Genomic DNA, 21,762 nt, shown 5'->3' with positions numbered 1-21,762 from the left:
TGTAAAGCGCTTTGAATGACAATGAAAGCCTTGAAAATGTAGTTAAATATCCATTTACATTATACCGCCTTACAGAAAAAAAAGAAACTATCCCAAATTGATACAGTTGTGGCTGTTTCATGCAAAGTACATAAATAGCCCTAAGGCAAAGAGCTGAAACACAGGAATTATTCATCCCAGATGAGTGATGGACCCACTAGGCTGCAGTGTCACACTCACTCCCGCTGTCGTGCTTTCTGTCCCTGCAAATCTTGCATCCTTGGCTGCACTTTGTTTAGCGTCGGGGTAGAAGATGGCTTTAGCCTGGACCATTTGTGGCACGGTTACGCGGCACTTTCCTGGTCAATGTTTAAATGCCTTCATGAGGAAGCTGGAGCAGCTTTTCCAACATTGCTTAGGAGTTTCTTGGCCACTGGCCTATTCTACGAAAAGTAAATTTACCTTCCACCTGTTAAAGTTTTGGTGTGAAAAGGTGGCTGGGGCTGTTTTGTGATATATGGAAAATCTGGCTTGTTAACATCAAAGAGAGGCAGTAACCTGAAGTTGTGAGGACCGTAATAGTCTATTTTATCTAGACCTGTTCCTTGAAAATGGTTTAAAAAAAATTGAGAGAGGGCAAGTAAATGATGTTTAGCTGCACTAGAGACGTCCCCAAGTAGAAGGGTTGTAGGAAACTGTAAGCAAACCAAAAGAGACTCTTATAAGGTTAGCAACATGAAGAGATAAGGAAGGCAAACGCCTGTGCCAAGAAAAAACACAGACGAGAAACCTGAAGAACAGAAATGGAAATTTCTTCAGGACAATTACGCAATTTATTTTTCTTTGGCTAGATGCAGCAAAATAAGTCTGACTGAAAGAGCACTATGAGATCAAAGCCTTTCACGGTACATTGTATTCAGGAATCCAGCATCTCAGATACAAATTTGAAAGTCTGTTTTCCTTTATTTTTAAGCAGGTGTATATTTAGCACTGTAGGATACTGCCACAGTTGAATTTTTAAATCAGATTTTTGTCTGTTTTATAGCAGTGTTTTCCATAAGTTCTAATTAAAGTTACCAGTGTTGCTGCAGCATTTAGTTGTCATGCAAGAGTAGTTTATTTGTTCATTGAGCAGAGAGGGATGGAAATTATTACTAAATTAGACTGCATGCATATCCCCAGGCAATCACCAAGTCAGGCGCTTCTGACTTATTTAGTCACAAATGACTATTAAGAATCCATTTTTCCATAGTCAAATGAAACAAATTTCATGCACAGGCTACTTCTAGACCTGATTATTTTAGACCGTTGTCTGGTGAAGGGTCCCAGACACCTTAATTTTATAAGGGCTGCACAAAGTAGGTCTGTTTCTCTCTGTTTATTCTTTCTTGTCTCATCCCTCAGAAACACTTATTTCCCTACAGAAATAGTTTTCCCATTTGTTTCTCAAAACATGACAAATCTGATTTACCAAGAACAAATAGTACCCTCGAAGGTAGTATTTCTAATTAACTCAGGGTTGGTTAAATTTCTTTCAGACAGGAAGCATAGTAAGTGATTTAAACTTTGGAGATCTGGACTTAATTCTCTGATTTTGCTGTTGTCCTTCTATGTGACCTTAGGCAAGATGCTTTATTTTTTTAAGCCTCAATCTCCCGCATGGAAGAGGAGGATCACAGCACTTTCCCAATTCATGCCTGTGCTGTGAATACGGCAAAGTGTTGACTGGTTGAGAGATGTGTATGCTCATCTTTAGGAAGGTACCTACAAAAATACCTTAAAGAGACTGTAAATCCATGAGTGAGACCCAACAAAGCTAGGAATATGCATTAACTTTGGGTGACACACTGGATGTATCCATAGTCCCAGAGTCAGCCCACAAGGCTTGGGCAAATCCCCTAACCTCTCTGCCTCTCTTTCTGCCTAATTTCTGGTATGTGATGGGGAAGGGTCCAAGCCTACAGCCCTCAAGGGGCTGGCTCTGTGCTAGGTTATGCAGCAGCAGTTGAGTTTATTTTTCCCAAATGCCACCAGATGGCAGCGCAGGATGAGTAATGACAGAGATCTGCCCTTGGAAACTGGCTAAAAGCTTTGGAAAAGCAATGATAGACTTCTTTTTCTGTTTTCAGTTAATTGACTGGAAATGTTTAAAACTTACTTCAGAAAGCAGGCTAATATTCCCAATGCTTCTGTGTAGAGAGACAAAATGAATACTATCTGAACCCTGAAGGCAAATTGAAGAATAATGGAAAATGTTATGTTTCAAATGGTAAAATATTTCAAATAGCAAAAAAACCCAAATTATAGTGTTATTCATGATAAGCTATTTTTCCCCCCCTAAACGGTAGGATTTTTTTTAATGTTGGTTTCTTCTTGCTATAATTCATTACTCTCTTGTGAATTACCACCAAACTAAACATTTTCCTTCTCACTTCTGAATGTCTTTAAAATGTAGTAATGCATACCATCACCAGCGTACATTCATCACTATAAGAGAATATAACCCTCCCTGTAGTATTGCCCTCTTATTAAGTATAATGTAAATATTATCAGGTAGCATTTTGAGTACTAATTGACATCATGACTTGATTTGCGAAGTGCTATGAACATACAGATTAACTTCTGTCACAGTTGTGTATAACCCAGATGAAACAGCTCAGAATATCAATGGGAAGTATTATTTCAATTTTAGAGCAGTAGAAATGAGATGCCATTATGTTAACTGAATTGATTAAAATCATGTGAGAAGTCTGGGCCAAGTCCAGACTTAGAGGCTGCTTGAACTCTGATCTAACCCCAAGTTCTCCATCTGTTAGGAAAATGCAGTCTCCAATAAAAATAAAATGTAATGTTCCTTGATGCCATTCTTGCAGTTTAAAATTCCACTTCCAACTCTAAGGGATATATTGCCTATTAAAACAGCAATGGGAACCCAGTGTTGTTTAGTTAAAATCACCTGCATGATAAAAAATTATTTCCAAGAGCCATATGCATAAAATGGCCACACATTGTGCATACATCCTTGCTGACAGAAAGCAGTACAAATCTTATAATTTTAGGAAAGAGGTACATACTGAATACATTGTCATTTTTAGGGGAAATTCCTGGGAAGGCAGGTGGAGGAATATGGTCCTATTCAAACAAAAATTGCCGCACCTTTTTTTGCCTTACAATCTCAAATCAAAATTACAACAGAACATACTTAGTTATTTTAGGTGTCTTAACCTGCATGCTTCAAAGCATGACAGTGCTTTGACAGTGCCAGGTGGGCAACTTTATCTATAGGTACAGTACCTAAAGCACAGAGAGTTAGTTTACATATGCAAGTTCAGCAGCAAAATTCAGATTTACAATTTACACACAAATAATTAGTGCATATTGCTCCTTGAATTCTTATGATGACATTGTTTTTCAAACAGTTTTATAAATTTCCACAAGACTGCATCAAGTTAAAAATGTATGTAAAGGGAGAATTAAGGTGATTTAATAGCCATAAGGAGGTAACAGTAAGTATTAGCATTTGAATCTTAACCTTTGACATTACTGAATTTTCTGTCTCTGGACAAGACTAAAAGTCAGAGTAAGATACTTAAATTTAGACATCTACATGCTTGCTGGGTGTCTGGTTGCTATTAAAGTCAATGGAGGCTAGAGAAGGATTCAGCTGGCCAACTATGAATTGTGTAGAGTGAGTTGAATCGCTCTGTAGGCTTTATTGCCTGTATTGATCGGGTATCCATTGACTTTAAGCTTAAACACTTACCACATGTGTGTGTGTCTATATTTTGGGTATCTTAAACTGAATCTCACGTTTCATGTGTGTTGCCCTTATAATATATGTTTGCTTTTCAGCTACCATCGTGCTTGCTTCATCACAAAGAAAAGTAAAATAAAATTGTGGACCATAAAAGCAGTACCAGTTTTATTTCATCCTCCTGTAGAAATGCTTTAGTACTTTGTGGTTCACAACAGCAGGATGAAGCATGGCTGGTAGCCTGAAAGTAGAATCAAGAGAAAGAGGAGACTGCTTGCTCTGGAGCAAGATTGCTGCTCCCAAGCAATGCATCCCACAGGTTACCTTAAGGAAATAAAACAAGTTTCCTGAAGGGTAATTGCTCAACAGCAAGAGGAAAAAGAGTAGAAAAAGAACAGGCTGCACAGCAAAGATGCGGGTAGTACTCATTAATGCTTCTGTTTTATCTCCCATCTAACCTGAATCAGATGAACGAAGTTAAGCAAATTCTGTATGATTTTCTTCTTCATCTAGCATAGTACCGGGATCTATTTGTATATGGGGAAAGACAGTATCTTTTTCCCCTGCTGCTTTCTGAGAATCAAATAACTATGCATTGGGAAAGGGCTACCAGAGGTATTCTGTGGGGTTTTCTGTCACTGACATTATATACGGTTAGTTTGTAATGCTGGTATTTCAGCATCTCACTTCAGTACTGTCTCCCTTGTAGAGGGAAGGTGACCTCTTATACTGATCAGATTTTGTCTTGTGCCTGTACACCGTCCTGCTGTGATTTATTTGTGAGATGTTTGCTTTCCCTTATGAACAGTTTAAACACTTCTTTCTCCTTAGTTCCTCCCACACAACTCCTACACGCCTTCTCACTCACATCTGTAGCAAAATACAATATGCATTTGAAAAAATATAATGTTCTCCAATTTCTACTCCAAAATGTGTGCTTATAGATCAGGATAGAGTGTAAGGACTCTGTGCTTATTTATAGCAAATATTTATGCTTTATATTTGCTACAGTTAGACTTGACCTTCAGATTGTCTTCCCTTATTTTAGTGCAGAGAAGCTTTCAGCTTTCTAATTTAAAATAGCTTTTTGCTCATGGTAAAAGCAGTAAAACTACTTAGGGCAAAGAGTGCATTTTGTTCCCTAGTTAGAAAACTACGAAAAATGGCAATACCATTTGGTTTCGCTTCTCAGGTTGGGGTTTTTTTCCAAATTGGAACTGGCTTGGAAAATGTTTGAATCATCTCTATAGGGCCTGGAATCTTTTCTCCATGGAGCATCAGTTTGTGACTCTTGTGTAACAGCGTTAGGATTATAACAGATACTCCCTTTGCCTTACAAGACTTATTTGCAGAGGCACTGGTCATATCCTTAGGATGCTGTGGTGGGGTGGGTGATACATGACTCTGTCCTCTGGACATCAAATTCTGTGGCCTCTAGCTGCACTTGTCCATAAAGTCTCCCCTTATGTTTTTAACATTAATCCTAATAAGCCAATAGGAAAAATACAGCTATGTAAACCAGCTTTGAAGTCATGTGTAGAGCGTTGTATGTTATATATTGGGAATGTCAGTGTATGATCAGTGCAGTGACTTAAATGGAATGATCAATTCACATGATTGGACTGTTTTAAAGGAGTAGAACTTGCTTGAAAATCAAGGGAGAATGTGTTGAAATGTATCCAAATGATAACTACCGCATGGTAAGTGATAAATGTGACAGATCTGTAAAAAGAAAATCTCTAGAGAGAAAGGGAGCTGAGAGCACAGGTGCTGTCATATGTTAATAGGATCACACCAACTAGAAGGGCAGGTGGATAAAGCTCCTTAGGACTAAATAGTGGATTAATTGAAATTCAGGCTTTGTTAATATTGGGAAGTGCAGGGCGTATAACCCTTTAGGCTCCCTCTGTAGCCAACAGAAAGATGTAGCCACTTCAGGAGTACAACTTACCTTGCCCTAAAGTAGACATTTTACACAGGTCAGATGACCATTTTGCTGTAAAAGTCTCTATTTCTTTTCACTGATTATAGACAATTTGGCATGACTTTCCTTTATTGAAATAGATCCCATCTAAACTGACTAAACATTCATCAATCTTTTTGGTGGGCAATATGGAAAAAGCAAGTATAATTCCAGATTTTGTTCGGACAGGGAAGGAAGAATGGCCTGAAAATGGGAGAATGAAACACAATTTGCCCTTGAGTGACCAAATAGCGTAGTGGCAAAGTTTATGATTTTGTGCTGGAGGGGAATGAGGAAGTTCAGAAGAATAACGTGAACTTCAAAAGCAGTCCGCTGTGCATTCACAGCTGATGTTGAAAATCACGCAGGAAGCAAGTTTTAAAGTAGCAGTTAACTCAGAAGTGGTAGCTGTTATTTTAAGAAAAAAGTATTAAGAGCAGAGTAAAAAAAGAAAAGATAGTGAGTGTAGTAAGAAATGAACCTTGGTACTTGAGAGCCTTTTGATGATACAAAACTCAAGTAATCAACATTGAAAAAGTGGGAGCTGAGTCAAGTTACTGTGGTTATAACAACCTAAGTCCTAAAAGTTTTTAAATGTTAGGTAAAATTTTGGGACAAAGTCAGAAGGGCAAGATGTAAAGTGGACGGTAACTTGTAAGGATTAGAAAAGGTAGCAAGAAAATTTTTGATGAGAATAGAAAACCAAGCAATAAATTTGCTTCCTAAACAGTTGGAAGAAAGACTAGTTAGAACTGAGACCGAGAGAATTCAAATGTTTAGTGCATTTTTGCTTTTGTCTGCTTTAAAAAAGGATCTATAATCATCCAGTTAGGGCAGTTATGAAGAATCAAAGAGATAACTCGTCAAATTGGACTAAGGCAAAACCAAATTAGAACTTCAACAAATGAGATACTTAGAAACCAGCTGAAATTAATTCTCAAATACTTAATGAACTATTCAATGCAGACCATTCAGAGTTTTATTCAAGAACTCAAGGAATATTTGGGAATATAGAGAAGCCGGGCCAATTTTCAGTGAAAATTTCGGGGAGAAATAATCAATGTATTTGCAGATAGTTAGAATACAACAGAAGGAGTAATAGCCCCTATGAATTTTTCAATAATAAATTGCCAAGTATAATTTTCTTCCTGAAAGAACAGCCACAGGGCTGGAGAAGAAGCAATAGATCTCATTTTACCACAAACTTGCTGCCCCTGTAAGCTGCCTGTCAACATCTTCTTAGAGTGGCAGATCACAAGGCTCCAAAAAACCTAGAGAAAAACAGAGAAAAGCAAAGATGCTGTCACAGCAGGGTCTGATGGGGAGATCTGGGGCAAACAGTGTGTTAATGCAAGCTTAGACGTTGCCAATAACATTGGGAAGTTTGGGGATTTGAAGATGAGTTATAAATGGCATGAGATCTCTAAAGGTCCTCGGCCTGTTTATGTTTATATGAGATCATCTGTGCGCACAGTGCTCCACCTTTCTATATAAGCTCAGTTTCACCTTTTACAAGACATGCGGGCATCATCTCCAGTACTTGCTGTCATCATGATGATTCAAAAACATTTCACATGACAAAACTGAATCACCCATACAACTTCCCTGTATAAGAGGGGATTTTTAGAGGTACAGAAGGCAACTGGACACCCAATGAACAGAAGTTGGGTGCAAATGCAAATTTATGCTTTTGAAAACCCTCTCTTTTATATGTTTAAAGAAATGGCTTATTAAAAAAAAAAAAAAAAGTTGGTTGTTTTTTTTCCATGAAGCCTCAGAGTTTAGAACCTATGTCAGGAAAGCCCTAGCATCCTCCTTGACCATAAAAATTCACTTTAATGAAGTATGAACTGTGTCACTGTAAACACTACCATCTGGAAATACTTACTGTTGGAGAAGAGAGCTGGTAGCAAACTGTTTTTCAGTGTTGTTAATAAATATACATGATCTAATGGCTGGAAGTTGAACTTGGACATATTCAGCCTCAAAACATGATGCACTTGTTTTGTAGTCAGGATAACTGGGTTATATTGCCATAGAAGCTCGTAGACTTGTCACTTCGGACTTCAGAATAAAATAGATGATTTTCTAAAATACAAGCTTAATGGAGCTTCTGGGGAAAAATTTACCACCTGCGTATGCTGGAATACTGTGTATGTCAGTGACTATAGAGCTCCCTTTTGTCTTTTATTAATCTAGGAATCCGTCTTCCAGCTGGATTTCTCTCTCACTCTCTCCCCCCGCCTCCATCTTTCTGCAATCTATAACTTATATTGCAATTGCCTTGATGCAGTAACTGTTTCCTAAATTAACTCTGACATTTCCAAGCACATGATCAGAACTTAATAAATTATACTAACAATTCACATGAATAAGGTATGTCTCTTTTTGCCAAGCAGTGTTAGCTATCAGACCTGTCAGTTATGTGTCATGCAAAGCTAGTAAATTGGCCTAGACTAGAGGCTGTGTATTTTTGATGTGATGAAATCATCAGTTGCCTCTAAAACATTCATTTTACAATTGCCTCAATGAGTAGAAATGATCTAATGCCAGATTGTTTGCTCTTCAGCTCCTAATATTTTAAGGAGGAGTTCACATTCAGTTCAGACATTCTGACTTAGCAAATTTTGTTTTAAGACCATCAAACAGAATTATGTCACATCCAATACATTGAAGATTGGGAGTGAGCTTTACACCCCTCGGTGTAGCCTTACTGTCAGCCTCACAATGAAGGAAAACTAAAACCACAAATTTGAAAGCCAAACTGCTACCGCTGGACAAAATGGCTATATCCCTGAGCTTTATTCATTCAGAGATTTGCCCCAGGCTGGACTTTTGCCCTGTACTTAAACAGACTAGACTCCAGGCACCATTCTGCTCTACTGACCAGTAAATTTTGGGTTCCGGAGTGATTAAAAAAATTATCATATGACACGAGCTGCAAAATAATAGAAATCAGCCATCTGTTAAATAGGGTATTTGAGGGATATCTGCAATAATTTGTTGGAGGAGATTTTGGAGATCCTTTTGAAAAAAACAGGCTAGATATGCCCTTTATCTGAACAAGCAAGCCACCAGGACAAAAACAAAAGCAAAAACAGAATACAAGGGCTATTTCCTTTCCATTGCTTTTAAAAAACATGCTTTGTTTGAGACTATAGAGCATCATCTATTTGAAGTGTCTGTGTCACATAATCCTAATCTGTAGAGCCACAAACGAACTAGGACTGTTGTGTTTCAGATAGTTCCAATATAAAAATGTGAGCACTGAACACTTACTTCATCTAGAAGACTGCAGTTAGACAAGCTACCGTTCAACCACTGATACATTGCCTCGCGGTCACTGGATTGAATTCAGTAAAGATTTGCCATGACACAAGCCAATGGCCACCTCACCTCTCACAGGCCATGTTGCTGTATTCTGTGGATTTGGAAATATGGAATAATCTATCAAGTAGAGATCAAGGCAAGGGATTCCAGTTTTTGAATTTGCTGCTAACTCAGTGCTTGGGGTCAGATAAACCACCAATGCCCTTCTGTCTCTAAGCAGCCTCTAAAATTGTTTTACCTTTTTATTTCAGTTCCTGAGTACCTATTGCTTATTGGCTTCAGCTGGAATTAAGTTCTTATCATCTTTGAGTTATAAGGCACTTGTTAAAATGGAAACCTTTACATCATTTCAGCAGCAGGAGAACTGCAATAATTACTTCTGCTTATACCATCCTTTGAAATTCAAATGTGAAACAAGAACCCTGCAGCATTATGAGCAAAACTCATCAATGGTAGTTTAGCTATATCCATATACTGGAAGGAAAAATACCTTTTAGAGCTGTGTGGAAATGAAGGTATATGGAATAAATGCTACTAATAGGGGAATGCTTAAATGACCCAGGATGAGAGCAGGAGATAGGAAAATCCAAGTGCTGAAAAGAGGAAGAAAGAGGATTATTTCAGAAAGGCAGGAAAGTGAATGGAAGTAACAGTCATGTGTAAAGTAAAAGCTGTAGGAGGGAGGAGGGACAGTTTGATATTTTATCAATTTGGGCTAGGAAGATAGCAGAAACTGCAAAGGAGAGTGAACGTGTGAAGGCTTGCAAAGATAACAGTATAGTGAGATCCGTAAGATTACGCAGTGGGAAAAAAAAGGGGGGGTGTGTTTGAGTCACCACGCAGGAGGAGGGAATGTAAAAAAGCAGCTACTAGGTTTGAATTTAAGAGCTAATGATGAGCTCTCCCTTTTAACATAAATGAATATTCTTACTAAGTATTGTGTTCGATGGATGGTGTTTTGCATATAAAATTAATGAAAAACAATCTTTATATTTATTTTAAAATTAGTTAATAAATAGTGGCCTGTGTTATTAGCTAGCACAGTACTCATATATGATATTTTTCACTGGTAATACCAGTTGTCTTAATACGAAAAGACTACATGTGTGCCTCTGTCTAGACTTTACCATTTAGCAATGAGGCAAAATGCCATTGATCACCTCATAGTTGCTGGATCTCATCCAGTCCAGGTTGGTAATAGAACTAGCTGGTAGCTATTTAGTGACCTGAATGAAATAAGTTTCCTGTCCATTCAGGCTTCAGTAAGCCCATGTGTCCTTTTCAAAAGCTATCATTTATTTTAAACCCAATTTAAACAAGTTTTGAGGAATTCTGATGGAAGTGAGGGGAAATGACTCTTAAGTTGTCTCTGCAGTGAACTCTTCAATGAAATTATTTCGGTCTCAAAGTTTGCCAATCTGGCATCATTCACAAAAGCTACAATCACATGGGAAGCAGATCTTCTATCAGATGAATTTCTGTACAGTTTGGATTAAAAAATAAGTCTTTGACTATGGTTATAGGCTTAACAGGTACCATTTGGAATGATTCATGTGGTCTGGTGAGTCATAAAGCTTGCTGGTTCCTACTGTAAAAAGCAGTGTGTGCAAGACACCTCGTCAATAACACAATATTAGTGTTCTTCCTGCTTCAAAGATGTAATGCTTTGATACCTCTTTCAGCTGGTTTAGCTGCCTCCTAAAACTTCCCGGCAGAAAAAAGGCATATGAAATGATATAGCTCATGCCCCTACAGTGGTTCTTGTTTTCCAGAGAGAGAAGAATTTGCCTCTAGAATGCCCAGCTCATCAGAGCATAAAGACCAGCTTACTAGAGGCAAAAGTTATAACTCTAAGGGAGCAAGAGAAGGAAAATTGAAAAGGTCATTGAAATTGCTGGCCCATAAAAAGAGAGAGGGAGGATGCTGGGCATGGAGAAGGGCAGACATGACATGGTATTATGCTTTCAGTGGAGTTCAGGGTGAGACAACCACTGTGCTTTTATGTGCTGAACTAAGCAGTTTTAACTGATCAGAAGCAAGTGTAGGCACCGAAAAGATGAGGAGAAGTGAGAGAAGAGCAATAAAGTGAGCCTGAAAATTTAACAGAAGCTAAAATGGAGAGCAAAGACTCTCTTCCCCCAGTGCACTTCTCCTTTCCTTCTATGTCTAACCTTTTTCTTCACTAACAAGGCAGAATGGCTCCTGTACGGGTGGTTTTGCCCCCAGGCGACCATTTCCCACTGCCCTGCTGGGGGCGGGGGGGTCCCAGAGCTGTCCACTGCCCACCCACACCCCCCGCAATGTTCTGCGGGGCCTTGGCATGGATGGGTGGGCATCGCTTGGCAAAAAAAGATGGCCTGTCTCAGCTGAAGAAGACCGCTGCTCAAGAGCTGTGCTTTGGCGACATGCATGAGTTTCTTGGAATTATTGTACTTTTTGCTGGACTGTATCAGTCGTCAGAGTTGTGGGGGCCGTTGTGTAGAATGATTGTGCCACCTGCTTGTGAGGAAAGTCCTCCTCAGCTGTGTTCAGGGCAGATCATCCCTAATGTGTGTTTCTTCCAATGTTCCCTGTCTTGCTGGAAGACCGTGCTTCCATCACCTAAGGGCTGATGCTGTACATTCCATTTCTAGTGACTGAGCAGGACTGCTGGAGAGCATGGCTCAGCTTTCCTCTCGCCTCTTGTTAAGGTGCTTGAGAATACTTAAGCTGATGTGCAAAGTTAAGGCAGATAAATAGGGTTCTTTGTATCTTAATGCAAACAATGGCAATTCTGACTGTAAAGAATTGTCTTTATTCAGACTTCTGTTTGCTTTTTCAGATGCCAAAAGCCCTTATTTTATGAGTTCAACAAATAAAAGATTCAGCCACAACTTGAAAAATACACTGTCTTGTTTGATCCATGGTAAAAATTCTTTTCTTCACCATTTACTGTATAAAAGCACTGTAGTATGTCAGTGAGAGTTCAAAGAAGAAATGAAAAGAAATCCTGTATGTTTCCTCCCCAGAGAAGGGATGCGGTTTTCCTTTCCTTTCCAATTCAACAAGACATTCCAAGTGTTCATTTAATGACTGTACAAACACAAAATAAGGTGGCTTAAAGAAATAAATGGCTATATAAAACAGATTATTCTGCTAACCTCTATTTGAATGACCTACATATGAATCATGCTTAAGCACTCTTAACAGAAGACAACCAGACCGTAGCAAGTCTTTAAATGGCACTGTTCAGAATTGAACCAATTTGTGCTAAAACGGGCTATTCAGATATTTTAAAGGGAATGTAACTCTTCCAGTTTTAGAAGAGTTTGATCGACCCAAAATATAAATCTTACTTTTCCTTTAGATTATGATTCACTATTCAATGAAGTAGATCATGCTTTACCTTGAGTCAATGAACGCAAAGGCAATTACTATAATTACTGTGAACTATAGTTGCATCTTTTACTCCATCTCAGTTTAGTTTTGTCTGTAGTTTTAAACGATAATCTTCCACAGCGGTACTTCTCTTTGTTTGTAAGCTTTCTAAGTGCTTTTTGCTACAGCGTGCAGAAGAGACAGACATCTGTAAAAGCTGGAGGCTCTTCTTATTTCCATTATGTCAAAATCATTTTGGAGTTAGGCATCAGAAATTGTGCAGTCAAGTTCATTCTGGGCCAGAACATCAGGATTGTGCAGTCAAGCTCAGAACAGCAGTGCTACTTTGCTTATTATATAATACTTCTTAAAGGAAGCCAGCCCATTTAATAGGGGAAAAAAACCAAAACACCTCTGATATGTATAAAACTTTCCTGGACTCACTTGCAACTTTTTCTGGGGATTTTATTTCTTTTACTGATTATTCTTACATAAACTGCATGAAATTAATGGAAAGCAGTAGCTGAAATCAGATTTAACAATTTGCAGTGAAATCATGTCAGGGAAAAATATCACTGCACACAATTGTTATAATTAAGACATTGTTTTGGAGGAAGAGGCAAGACAGTATTATTTGTTTTATCCTTTCAGAAACTCTTGTTCATTTTGGCCTGAGGGTAAGAATTTGATTAAAATGTGTGAATTAATGGTGTCTTTCATCAAGATTTAATGTTGCTACATGAATATGCTGTTTTTCAACTAGAAGGTTTGGGACTTGATTATGTTTGCTTTTAAATATTGGGAAATAATACCCAGAAATCAAGTTAGCATCTACTCTTCTTGTTCTTCAGAAAGTCAGACTAGGTTATAAGTCCTTTCTAAATTTAAGGCCTATTATTCTGCAGTGAGATTCTGTCAGGTATTGATGAGCAAGATAACATGCAAACAGACTTAGAGACCACCACAATGTTTTCCTGTATTGCTTAAGAGAGGCTTGTGTTCTCCTAAAGTCTACAGTCTTCAAGCTTAAGCCTAAACAAAATTGCTAATTTTTTTTTTTTCCTGGACCTTCTAATACTGACTGGGTGACATTATTCATATCCATCTCCCCAACTCAGGAGCTGAGGAATTCAGGAATGTTCCTTGAAGCTTTTCTTCAGTTCATCCTATTGCTTCTTTCTCAGGACTCTCTCAAGGACTCCAGTTATGAAAGGGAAAAACACACAGATAAAAGCCAAGCTCTCTACTAAAAGAAAGATGACTTGGTTCAAAATTATCTTCTTCAGAGGCACTGAGTCAAGGCTGAGGTTTCCTTTATGGCTTGATATAGGCACTGTGCTGCCTAAACTTAAGGATTCTGCTTGGACCTCCACAGTACCAAAGCTGTGACTACAGTGCTGAGTTAACGAGTAGTTGTGGTGCTGGTACATCTGTGCCCATGGCAATGCAGCATCAACTGTCACAACACCATCACTGAGTAAAAGTAGGGCATAACACCTCTTTCTTCCACAACAGTAGTCTCAATTGTGCTCCTTTCAGGAAGCTTCTATTCTCCATAGAGGTTGCAAACTAAGTCCTAATTGACATCATATTCCTCTTTAAGTATTTGCAGTGTTGTGCATTTAAATATATTAGATTTTATGGCACTGAAAGCTCTGATTTTCTCCTTTGTTCTTTTAGAATGCACTTAATTATTGCCTTCTAAGATACTATATTCCTAGACTGAATTTCAGCGAGTTTTTTCCAGTGGTCTATGTTAGTCTTCCCATCCACCGAACTTAAGGTTTATGTACACAACCTTGATGAAAGCATTTGAATCTTTGGCTCATTTTTTTGGAAAGCTTCCACCAGCCATTTTTACAGCCATTGCTTTCAAACAGGAAGATGGGACAACTGAGAACTCTTGTGTTAGACAAATTATGAAGTTTATTATCTTACATTTGCCCCATGCTCAGAATTTCTTTTCAGGAGCATTAGAGCATTACTTGTGAATAAAGATATTCGCTTCCCTTTACACAATCTAGACAGAAATTGTAAAAACAGCATGAATTTTGTGCACTTCAGATGACAAAAATGTTGTAGAAGTTTTCAGAGTGTATCTATCAGCATACAATGCTTTGAAGTATGTGAGCCAAAGACACTAATACAGGACCAGAGCACTGAATTATTGTCACAGCTTACCTTCAGATTTTCTGTGTGATTGTAACAACACGGGGATCCATCCATACCTATTCTCATAAAGCACTATGTTCGGGCACAGACATTTCCTTTGGATGTTTCTTTAGGTATGGCAGTCTTCCAGCCTACACTTCTACTACAAGGTCTCTATCTTGTAGAAGCTACTTTAGTACTCCTTAAAATATTTTGCCCGTGTATATACTCAGCCAGTCATCCTCCTGCCAGTCTGCTGAGATTCCTCTCCTTGCAAAGAAGTCACATAATGTGATGGTGGTCTGGTACCATGTTGCTTGTTATGCCCTTCATATGCTGCCCCAAAGGCTTGAAGATATGTGCATGGATGAAGCAGGCATTACCAGCATGGTGATAGTATTTGTACTCTCCACTGCTGAATGCACACATGGACACATAAACACAAAAAAAAATCAGTTATTTTTCTGTGAGGTAACTTATAATTCATTTCCTTTTTCACATCATTATTGTGAATATATAATAGGTCTTGTATGCATGGGGATATCGGTAAGGTAAGATTTGAAGAGGTTATATTCTTCTGGTCTGCTAGTTCCACATTTACTTGTTTGCTTCCTCAATCTAAAGATAAGCCAGGGTGTAATTATTTTTGTATAACATAGAAAGATTGCAACAAATCATGCTTCTCCAAAAGTCTAGATCTTCTGTAGTTTTAAATGATATTAAAATAATATAGACAGTTGAAATTCAGACTAATTTTTTTTAGAAATGGGGAGAGCTGATTTTTGTGAATAAGGTGGGGAGAAATATTAAACAATCATCAAATTGAGAAGCATAAAAACTTTTTGATGGAACAAAGGATGAGTTGTTTAGGAAAAAATGTGGGTTTTCCTTCCTTGTCATAAAGAAAAAAAAACTAATTGAGGAAAGACAGCTTGAACTGGGAAAACTTTGATTCTTATGGAATTATATTTTCAGAAACCTGAAACCTCAACTAGACAATTATGTTTCTGTGTACAGTCAACAGTTCTGCAGCATAATGCAGTCTTCTGGATCAGAAACTGTGGGATCTCCTGGGTTTTATATTATTGCTATCACAAATTAGTTTTTCTAAGAATAATAGTCTAAATGCTGTTCACATTCTAGTAAATACTAGATTTTGTCATGCAAATAAGCAAGAAATTTTTTACAATGAGGGTGGTGAAACAGGTTGCCCAGAGAGGTGGTCGATGCCCCATCCCTGGAAACATTCAAGGCCAGGTTGGACGGGGCTCAGGGCAACTTGATGTGGTTGAAGATGTCCCTGCTCATTGCAGGGGGGTTGGACTATTTGACCTTTAAAGGTCCCTTCCAACCCAAACCATTCTATGATTGTATGATTCTATGATAAATAATAATTAAAGGTGTTCCCAAAACATCACATCTCTAAAATTTGGTGAGAGACAGCAAGTTAAGATAGGACAATTTCTAAATGTAATTGATCAAAATAAATGTATTCATAACAGACTCAGTAGCTGTTATTTGTAAAGTTCTATGGAATTAAATTTATTTCTGTAAGCCTTAAATAGTTGATAAAATTTAAATGAAATAAAATCCATATTTTCAATATGTGCTTAGCCATCTTGTGATAGTACTTGATAAAAATAAATACAAATAGTTGCTGTTGCTGAGAATTTGGGGCTTGTGTTTTGGCGTGCCTGTGAAATCTATGGCATTGTTCTCTTTCCTCCCCCTGCTCTTTATTTCCTTTCTTTTTTCTTTTCTTTTCTGGAGCAATCAGAAATGGATTTCTGTCCTGCTGAGGTTGTTTACATGTCAGAAGTTTCCTGTTCTTCACTGAAACATTGTGGAGTGGAAACCTGTGGAAGTGAAAAGGAAAGACAGATAAATATATAAACAAACAAATAAAAGAAATCTCACACACTTCAGTATAGCCAGACAGTAACACTCCCACTGGAAAGCAAGGTTCAAGTTACTGGAGCAGTTAATAATTCTATATACGAATTCTCTCTCTTCTTGGGATGCTGCTGACAAAACATTTGACATCACAAATACAAATCAAAAGAGTTCTGCAACTGCCCCTGAGTTTTAGGGGTGGATTCCCTACTTTGTTCTACTCTTTTCCACTTCCACTGCTTATGCAGCAAAAAATTATTAAGTAAGAGGAACCCCATGGAAAGATCTATTAATGTGGAACAGCCGGAGGTGGTGAAGCTGTATCTGAGGAACTCCATTGCTGTCACGTGCATGATACAGGGGTATTTCTAGGCGATAGGAGGAAGGGTTGCAGGAAAAGAAAATGGTAGATTGGGGTTTCTGCTCTGGAAGTTCTCCAACCAGCAGTTTTTGTTAGAGGAGCTTTACATATCTCCAGGTTTCCCTGATGCTACAGATCGGGCTTGCATGGTCTGGCTGAAGGAGCAGTTTCCTTGCTTGCAGTATTCTATAGTGACCTTCGAGCACCAAAGAAAATTTATCTTTTGAACCTTATATATTAAATGATATTGATTGATGAAGATACTACTAAAAATGTAAACTCAGTAGAGCAGGAAACCCCAAAAAGTAGTGGTCAGAGGATACACATGGATAAGCCTAGGCAAACTGTGGTGTGCAGTATTAGTGCAGATCCTCACGGTAACTTCCTCTCAGCCTTTTTGATTTTGTACTTTCACTTTTGCATCTGGGCAACCTGACCTTTACATCCATCAGATATTTCAAAAAAAAACCCAACCCAACTCTGTCTTTCTGTCTAATGTTAAACTACTCAGATCTGTTGTTGTTTGCATTCCTTCTGTAGGTGAACGGTATTGATCTTCGAGGTGCTACCCACGAGCAGGCTGCAGCTGCGCTAAAAGGAGCAGGGCAGACGGTAACAATCATAGCACAATACCAGCCGGAGGGTAAGCAAAATAATAAACTTAAAGACATATGGTAAAAGATAAGTGCTTTAAAGCCACCCATTTAACAGGATGAGGCTGCTGTAGATAGTGCTTTTCCCAGCTATCATCAGAAGTCATCTGGAAGGAAAATTCAAGTGGCAATTCTATCCCAAGGAAATGGCTGTATTTTTGTCACAGACTTTGCTTTTAGTAGTATTTTACACGACTATAAGAACTGTCTTTAAATGTGCATATAAGAAGACAGTAATCAACACTTAGTTAATCATTTTATTTTCGTTATTGCTCATTTTACGTTCTTTTCTATTCTCCTCATAGAGATAGTGCAAAAGATAAGAATGAACGGAAGCACCAGGAAGATCTGAAGTTGCTTCAGACAGTCAGATCAGAATTAAACAAAGATAAAGGCTTCTTGCCAAATGCATAGAGCTTCCCGTTATTACTTTTGGATGATGGTGTCCTTGTACCTCTAGGGCAATTAAACCCAGATAACAAGTACTTACTAGAGAAAATGACAGCTTTCTATATAAAAGCATCAACAGGAAATTCAGCAAAATATAAGACACTTAAGGTGGGATGTATCTCATCCAGCTTTTGGTGTCTAATATTTAGCTTTCCAGAGTTTAAGCTAGTTTCAGTGGGAAGAAGTAGGCATTGGTTGATTTTATGAGTCCAGAGTTAAGTAGCAGAAATCTTTCTCATTATCCATGAGCTATGACCCAAATGACTATCGGAGGCTCTCAAGGAATTCATGAAAGGAATATTACTTTCAGATAGGAACTAAAGGTGGTTTTCTTCCACAGTAGTTGTTACTTTGGAACTCTTCCAGGTGAGTTCAGCAACTACAGGTCTCTGTGAAGACTTGCTGGCACTGTTTTATCAGTTTTCAGTAAACAGTTCTAGCTCAATTCCCAAGTCCAGCTATGACCTGTCAACTCACGTTGATTCTGCTTGATTGTGCCCAGCCTGGGACACGTGTGGGTCTCAGGTGAAACAGAACAGCTCTAATACCAGGTTCAGCCAGTCAGTTTTTTCAGAGACACTGGGGACATGAATTAGTACTCCCAGAATTTATGCAGCATGATACCTTCTTTTGTTTCTCTGGATCCTGATGATAGCACACAAACAGAAAAACAGCTGGTATTTTAGTCAAACTTACAATTGTGCTTCAGATGCGGTATCATGCATCGATTTATTGGTTTATCTGCACTTGAGTCACCCAACAGAATACATTAGGCCATACTAAGGAATGGGCAGATGAGAGCAAATGAAATTGCCAGTGTCTATCTTTAGTTAAATAAATGGAACATATTAATATAAAAATGCTTAAGTAATAATCAGAGTTATTTCAAAGAAAAAGTATTAAAAAGCAATTCCATTACAGATAGCTATGCGCACTGGATTCTGAATAAAAGCATGTTCCCATTAGTTCTGGCAGTCTTGTTTGCTGTCTGGCAATTTTATACTGCAATTATCACCGTGGTGTCTGAGTACTTGTAGCAATCACTGGCATTTCAGAGTCATTCTATGCCACTGTTAATACACAAAAAATGCATCTCTTGACAGATTTTTTCCTATTGTATTTCACCTTTTAGTTGACATACTTTCCCCCTACATTTTACCAGCTCTGTACTATGTCAAATTCAGTTTTGGTGAACATGCAATTCAAATGATACTGATGAAATCCATGAAGTATTATATTGCATATTTAATCCATTTTTCCTACAATGTTTCTCCATTCACCAGAAACCCTGTTGAGGGCAGACTAGTCCCAACTGCGTGACTTCTTGTCAGTGAAGCACAGCCACTTTTCTGTTTCACCCAAATAGTTCAGAACACACTGAAGAGGGTGGAGCTGGTGAAGAAGAGGGCCCAAAAGTTAGCCTTTTTATAGGAAATGATTGAATCTTTTAAGGTAGTGAGAGTATTCAGTAGTTGTCCAGCATGTGTTGTCTTACTGCTGAAGTATTTCATTTTAATCTGAGATGCTGGTTAATGCAGACTGTGTGAATACAGGTGTGAAATGAAGTATTTTCTTTCTTTAAAATCCCTAACAGCAAAGAAAGATGAAACAGTTTTAAAACAGCTGTTTAAAGAACCTTCATAGAGAACTATTTAAGGATTTACAGGCCACACAGAAAGACCAGCACACACCAGCATAAATATTTGTTTTATTCTGAAGATCCTGCACAACTCTTTTTATCCTTTCTCTGTAATTTATACCTGCCCTCTTATTTACCATATCTTATCTTGATGCATATATTGGAACATAGTCATAAAATACAGTCTTAAAAATGTACAGCTGCGCTTCCCTCAGGGGCTCCTTGCTTTAAAATGCTTCCAAAACTAGTAAAGTACGTAAGTGAAGTAGGCTTGTAGCTTGATTTTTCCATTTTCATACTGGAAGCTCTGAGATGTTGTTACTACAAATTCAGTTTTTTGGGGGAGATCCAAGAACAGCTACTGGAAATGTTAACCAGTACCTTTTTAAAAATCTTTTCCAGCTTATTAAGCCTTTAGATGTTGTTGCAAACAAAAACATTCAATGAAACCTTTACCTATTGATATTTCAGGTATTAAGCGATGATGATATAAGTACCAGTCAATACTATAAGCCAGCTGATGATTAGCAATTAAAAATGTTAGTAGAAAAAGCTTATGTTCCAATAATTTAGTTTTTATGCAGAAAAGAAAAGCTTACAGCACACTCATCTTGGCAATGTCTCCAAAACCAAATAATATACTTTGCTGTGGGAAGAAAATGAGGTGAATACTATAGAAACAGCTTTCAGAGTTTAAATTTCCCTTTCCTTGTTTCAGTCAAAAGTTCATCTAGGCCTCGTATGAACTCCCTTCACATTTATCTGTATAGACTTGGCAGCAAATCTCGTGAGAATGGCAACTCCTGCAAAAAAATCTAGTGCTTGCCATCAACTTGAATAGGTTTTCCTCTTGATATTATGGCACTTTGTTTTCTCATCCTGTCTGGAATGAACAAATGCAGAGATTAGCTCAGATAAAATAGAATAGCATCACAGAAATTTTTGAATGCTGCCAAACCTGTGGTTGGTGATGGTGCTTATCTGAACCACACTGCCTGTCCCTCAGATGGAAATGGTCTTGGAAACAGGAGAAAATTCTGTAAAAGACCACAGATACAGTGAACAAAGGGATAATGGAAAATACAAGCAGTGATTTCATAAGAAGGAGCTGAATGGAAATACAAGGGATAGTATGAAGAATAAAGAACAACTCCTCAGCTCTTCTGCTCTTCAGTCCCTGTTTTCCTCATATGTAGTCACCGTCTTTATTCCCCTCATCTCTCTGAGAAATAAAAGAGAAAAAAAAAGAGGTATGAGAGTCCAAACAGAAATGCAAATTCTGTGAACAAAAATATGGAAAGATTATTAGGAGCAAGAGGAAAACAAATTATAGAGATAAAAAAATCAGAGCTCAACAGTAAGAGTATATTTTTACAGCTTCAGGAACAGCAGCCATAGCTCTAGCCTTTTTGAGTCATTCCTTACTTTTATTTTAAAAACTGAAAATAACCTGTGTACTGTATCTTATGTACACATGTATTGTGTAAATGGAGGTCAAGTAATGTTAAGCATCACGATCTCTAACAATCATTGTGGATGTAGTTCATACGGAGGTTTAGGCATGTATTCAAAGTACCCTGGCCATCCTGCAGGTTTCAGATAGATGACGTCCTATATTCATGCAGCTCACACCTTCTGCACATGGCTGAAATGGAATTAAAGAGAATTTAAGGACCAAGAGCTACTTAGAACAAAATTAGAAGAGGAACCGATCACTTACGTTTAGCTTTGCTCTCCAATTTTTAATATTCTTGGAAGCATTTTAACTCTCCTTCCAGCTTAGCAACTCTCAGATCTCTTTTAAACCCTTGTACAAATATGGACCTAGTGAGTAGGCCCTTCTCTTCTGCAAAATAAAAACCTGAGCCTGGAAAATAATCTTAGGGCAGAACAGTGTGTCCTTATTAAACAATTTATTAGAAATTAAAATGGGAATATATACCACACAGAAAAAGACTTTGTACACTTCCAGGTTTTTATGCAGGACATATTTTGATTTTCATGGCAAGAGCTCTAAACTACAGCCCAGTATGGAAGGAGTTAAAAAAAAAAAAAACACATGTTGTCAGTGAAACTGAAATACATTTTCAAAGGAAAGTGAACTTTGGTTGAAATAGTGACAGTTTGTCCTGAAAGAGACAGCGTGGGAGTGGGGATAGAAAGAATACTGGACTCCTAATGAAGCTGCTAAACATCTTTATTGCGCATTTTACTCTCAAATGGTCACGTTCC

General features: G+C 38.0%; 1 protein-coding gene across 2 annotated transcripts in view; it reads left to right on the top strand.

Annotated features, from left to right (window-relative positions):
• The window catches only part of DLG2 (discs large MAGUK scaffold protein 2), a 1,017,318-nt gene that overhangs the window by 786,883 nt on the left and 208,673 nt on the right, over positions 1-21,762 (top strand). For both annotated transcript variants that reach the window (XM_075050147.1, XM_075050146.1), the window contains one exon: positions 17,329-17,431. In XM_075050147.1, coding sequence (XP_074906248.1) covers positions 17,329-17,431 — 103 coding nt within the window. The remainder of the gene's footprint in view (positions 1-17,328; positions 17,432-21,762) is intronic.

This window comes from Buteo buteo, chromosome 18 (assembly GCF_964188355.1).
Source record: "Buteo buteo chromosome 18, bButBut1.hap1.1, whole genome shotgun sequence".
Classification (NCBI taxonomy): domain Eukaryota; kingdom Metazoa; phylum Chordata; class Aves; order Accipitriformes; family Accipitridae; genus Buteo; species Buteo buteo.
The sequence above is the reverse complement of the archived record's forward strand: the minus strand, read 5'-3'. Positions and strand labels throughout refer to the sequence as shown.